Genomic DNA, 4767 nt, shown 5'->3' with positions numbered 1-4767 from the left:
GGGAAAATACAAAAAATCATTCAAAATATTTCTTGAAAGCGTGTTTATTTTTATGACTTGACTAGGCTAGATAGGTGGAGCAATCTTAGCATATATTTGGGACACTAACGCTGTGCTTGCGAGTAAGAATTTTGAACCTTTGATTTGGATGTAGTTAGGTTTGGACAAATTTAAATATAATTTATATTATATTTTATTCAAATTCAATACAAATTTTAATTTAAAATCTCTCTAAAGATAGGATAGAGCATAAAATACAACCTTAACGATCCAAATTGGAGATAAGATAACTACAGTATAGTCCAATATATGTTGAGTCATCCCATGCACCTCATCTATTGCAACAAATGCACTCAAAGAGACCCAATAATCTGACAAATCATGTTTCATATATTCATATACACTCTTCGGCTCACGAGAAAAAAAAAAATTATGGTGCTATAGAAAACGTGAAAAGTGGGTCTATTACAGTGAAGAAAACATTGCTATTACTTGATCTCTTCACTTAATATCGCAGCAGCATAATTGAGCCATTATTCTCAACTCATTCAAACTTGATACCACAGAATCACACAATTTCCATTCCATCGCTATCATGTGATAGTTTCCTATACCAAATCTGCTCCATATTCCACGGTTGAAAAGTAGATTAAGAAGACGACGGTGTAACTGCTCACCCCATGACTTGTCAAGCTTAATTGCACATATGCTGCAGTGAGGACCCAAAGCCTTTGCCCCCAATCTATAAATTTAAATTTGGGTCACCAAATTGGTGCAATACACTAATAAGCCATTACCTAGCTTCCGAGTGAAAATATGGGTCTTCTAAACATTTTATCAGAAGAAGACATCTCGTTCTTTCCAATCCTCCTCCTCCTAAGTATACCCATTCTTTTTGTGGTTTTGAAGAATTTCCTACTAAAAAGTAGTTCATACTCACTTCCACCCGGGCCACGCCCATGGCCTGTCATAGGAAACATCCACCAAATGGGAAATATGCCTCATGTTACATTGAATAACTTAGCCAAAGTGCACGGTCCACTCATGTCATTGCGCCTTGGCGGCCAACTCCTCATTGTTGGATCATCTCCAACTGCTGCAATGGAAATTTTGAAGACCCATGATCGTGTATTATCAGGTCGATACATTGCGCATGTAGTTCCAGTTAAAAGCCCAGAACTCAATCACTTATCACTTGTATTTGCAAGTGAATGCACTAAACCATGGAAGTTCTTAAGGACAATTTGTCGCACCGAGTTGTTCTCTCCTAAAGCATTAGATTCTCAAATCAAGTTGAGGGAGAAGAAGGTGATGGAGATGGTGGAATTTTTGGGTAAAAACGGAGGGAAAGTAGTGAATATTGGGGAAACTGTGTTTGCAACTGCTATCAATATTTTAGGCAATGTTATGTTCTCGTGGGATTTGGTAGATTTACAGGGGAGGGGCATGGGTGGGGAGATGAAAGAACTCATAACAAGAATTCTATACTTGCTTTCTTTGGCTAATGTATCAGATTTTTATCCCATCGTAGGTCGATGGGATATTCAAGGCATACGAAAGAAGACCCATGAGGCCTTTAGGAGAGTGTTTACAATTTGGGATGACATTATTACAGATAGAAGAGAACAGACTAAAGATTCAAGACCAAGAGATTTTTTGGACTACTTGCTTCATATCGGATTCAACAATGATCAGATCAATCAATTTTTCATAGTACTCTCTCTCTCTGTCTGTGTTTGTGTACATGCTCGTACATACGCAAGGGTGTGCATATACATGTCTAAATGCATGTGTGTGTGTATGTTTGTTGAACTTGTGCTAGGCGTGATGCACATTTTTTGCCACAATATAACAACTTAAATATTTAATCCAATAATAGTTTGATTGGATTAAACTTTGATTGTTATGTTGTTGACACAAAAAAGGCATATATCACCAAAAATGTTGGGGTATAATTTACTATATGTGTGTCAATATCCTACATAGTTTGATTTTAACTCCTAGTTAAAATCTCATTGTCTCTTCGACATGCAGGAATTGTTTATTGGTGGAAGTGAAACTACTACTGAGACAACAACATGGGCAATGGCAGAGCTAATAAAAAATCAAGAATCCATGCAAAAGCTTCGCAAAGAGCTCGCAAATGAGATTGGTGGGAACATTGTGAGGGATTCTCATTTACCCAACCTGCCCTATCTACAAGCCTGTATCAAAGAGACATTGAGATTGCACCCCGTTGTGCCCTTAGTCGTTCCTCACCAAGCCTTGGAAACCTGCGAGGTCATGGGTTATAATGTTCCCAAGGACTCTCAGGTGCTTGTGAATGTGTGGGCGATAGGTCGAGATGCCAAGCATTGGAAGGATCCCTTAAGCTTCAAGCCAGAGAGATTTTTAAATTCAAGTTTGGATTACAAAGGAAATGATTTTGAATTCTTACCTTTTAGTGCAGGAAGGAGAATCTGCCCAGGCCTGCCCCTAGCTGCAAGAAAAATTCCTTTATTTGTTGCGACGTTGGTGCACTCATTCGATTGGCATCTCCCTGGAAACATGGATGCAACCAAACTTGACATGAGTGAGAAGTTCTCTACAACATTGCGGAGGGAACAACCTTTACATCTTATTCCTAGTGTAAGGAAATAGACTGACGACATGGAGGTCAACTAATTGCCAAGATTAAATAAAGACCAAGGTCCTAGCTAGGTGTAGTGTATTATGAATGCATGGTTGGTTGATCAAGTTTTCATGAGTCTGTAACAATTAATCGTAGATATATGTTGTCTATCAAATAATAAATAAATATATGATCATTTGTTACAACTTATAATCATAAAAATTCTTTAAATTGGTAACTTGTAGGAAGAAAAACTTAAGAATGTGAATCAGTCTAAGTTGCAGCCCTTGGAGAAAAGACAAGAATATAAAAGCATATAGAAATAAAAAGAAATAAGAAGCAAATAAGCAATCATATTAGTGCCTTGCAAATGTGTAGCAGGGTCCTTAACCTAAATTATGTTAAGTTTAACAATTGAACTAAGCTCAGCCTAAGCCACCAAGGGGATGCTTAACATAAATTAAAAGAAAGAACGTGGACACATGCCTCATGCAAAATTTCCAACTTTCCCATGCAGACAAAGCAAGTACTCAACAGCTCGTCACTATTCACTATTGACCATTCCTCACCCTCCATTTTGGAACACCGCCAGACAAATAGATAGACATCCGTTAAAGCTTATAATCATCTCCTCCCCCCACCCCCCTCCCCGGTGGGGGTCGACATCTAAAAGGGAAGAATTTCCATGCTGCAGGAAGGAGAATTGGTCTTGCTGCCTCGATGTACTTCCTGTGACACTTCAAAAATAGAGTTAGATTTGAGGGACACTATATTTCCTCTCCTAAATTGATTAATGTAATACAAAAATTTACATACATGGGGGTCTTTGAAAAATTTAATTTGTATTCCATTAATTAAATTCTTATAGGTTATCGAGATCATTGGAGTATTGATAGGTATCTGATATATATAGCCCCTGAGTATGCCCAGGTTTTGATATATTTCTTTTGATTGTAATTGGATGAGGAATAAGGTTCCAAACAACCTAGGAATGGTCATAGTATTTGTAATTATGCATTTTGTTATGCATTTTGATCAATATACATTTACCTTTTGATAAAAAAAAAAAAAAACTATCTCCTTGTGTTATAATTTTGGGTCTTTTTTGTAGATATACATTTTAAGTTTCTAATTTAAATTGTAAAAAATTGAACAAAAATTAATATACTTTATATAATATTTTGGAGTTTTTTTTTTAATTTCAATTTTATTTTTTAATAAAATATTAAATAATAGTTTGATTGAGAAAACATTTTCCATTTTGATACCTACGTAATCTCACTGGATGGTCCAGTGCGATTTGAGTGCCAAAAAAGAAAGATACATATTGCAAAACTAATAATTATATATTTAATAAATAAAAAGCGAATGCTAAATTCGAAAGAAAAAAAATTCCATTGTAGACCAACAAGATTGAAAAGCAAGTTTCATCAAAAAAATAAATTGTCAAAAAAATAAAAATAGAGTAGACGAAAGTTCCACTATTCATTGCAATTTTTTATATATATATAAATATATATATATGTGTATGTATATTTATTTTTTTCTTAAATAAAATATTATGAAATAAATATTGCTTTAACATTACTAAATTTTTTTAAAAAAATAAAATTTGACTTAAGAAAAAAATCAATCATTTCTATATTTCAAAGGTTGTAAAAAGTGAAATAATTTTGATAAAAATTTTAATAATTTTATAAAAAATTAAGACAATAATGAGGAAATTTTTAATAATTTATAAAAATTATAAATTAGTTTAGCAATTTTGAATCTGCCACCCAAAGCTGCCATGGCAGCCTACGCAAGCCCCCACTATTGGTATTTATTAGTGATATGACTTGGACAATTCTGACACCCACCTCCCCCCCCACCCTACTCAGCTCTTTGATTTCAGCTTTCTCTCGCTGCCTGTTACCCTTTTTTTTCCCAAACTACCCTTTCCTTAGCTTTAGAACTCTTTGGCTGCAATCAATGCGCATTTGAATTTTTTTTATTTATGGATAAATGGGCATTTTTGAAACAATCAATGCTGAAAAAAATAAAAAAGACACATCAAAACTATCTGGCAACATATGCGCCCATATATGTATATATATATAATACACGCAAAGACGGACTTATGAGACACAAAAATAAATAATATTTTTAACATAAAA

At 34.5% G+C, this 4767-nt stretch overlaps 1 protein-coding gene across 1 annotated transcript; it reads left to right on the top strand.

Annotated features, from left to right (window-relative positions):
* The first annotated feature begins 987 nt into the window (after window positions 1-987).
* LOC131145692 ((S)-N-methylcoclaurine 3'-hydroxylase isozyme 1-like) lies at window positions 988-2640 on the top strand. Its single transcript, XM_058094891.1, has 2 exons — window positions 988-1713; window positions 2035-2640. Exons 1-2 carry the CDS (start codon window positions 988-990, stop codon window positions 2638-2640), a joined length of 1332 nt encoding a protein of 443 aa, XP_057950874.1.
* Window positions 2641-4767: the final 2127 nt, after the last annotated feature.

This window comes from Malania oleifera, chromosome 13 (assembly GCF_029873635.1).
Source record: "Malania oleifera isolate guangnan ecotype guangnan chromosome 13, ASM2987363v1, whole genome shotgun sequence".
Classification (NCBI taxonomy): Eukaryota; Viridiplantae; Streptophyta; class Magnoliopsida; order Santalales; family Ximeniaceae; genus Malania; species Malania oleifera.
This window is presented reverse-complemented; position numbering and strand designations above follow the sequence as displayed.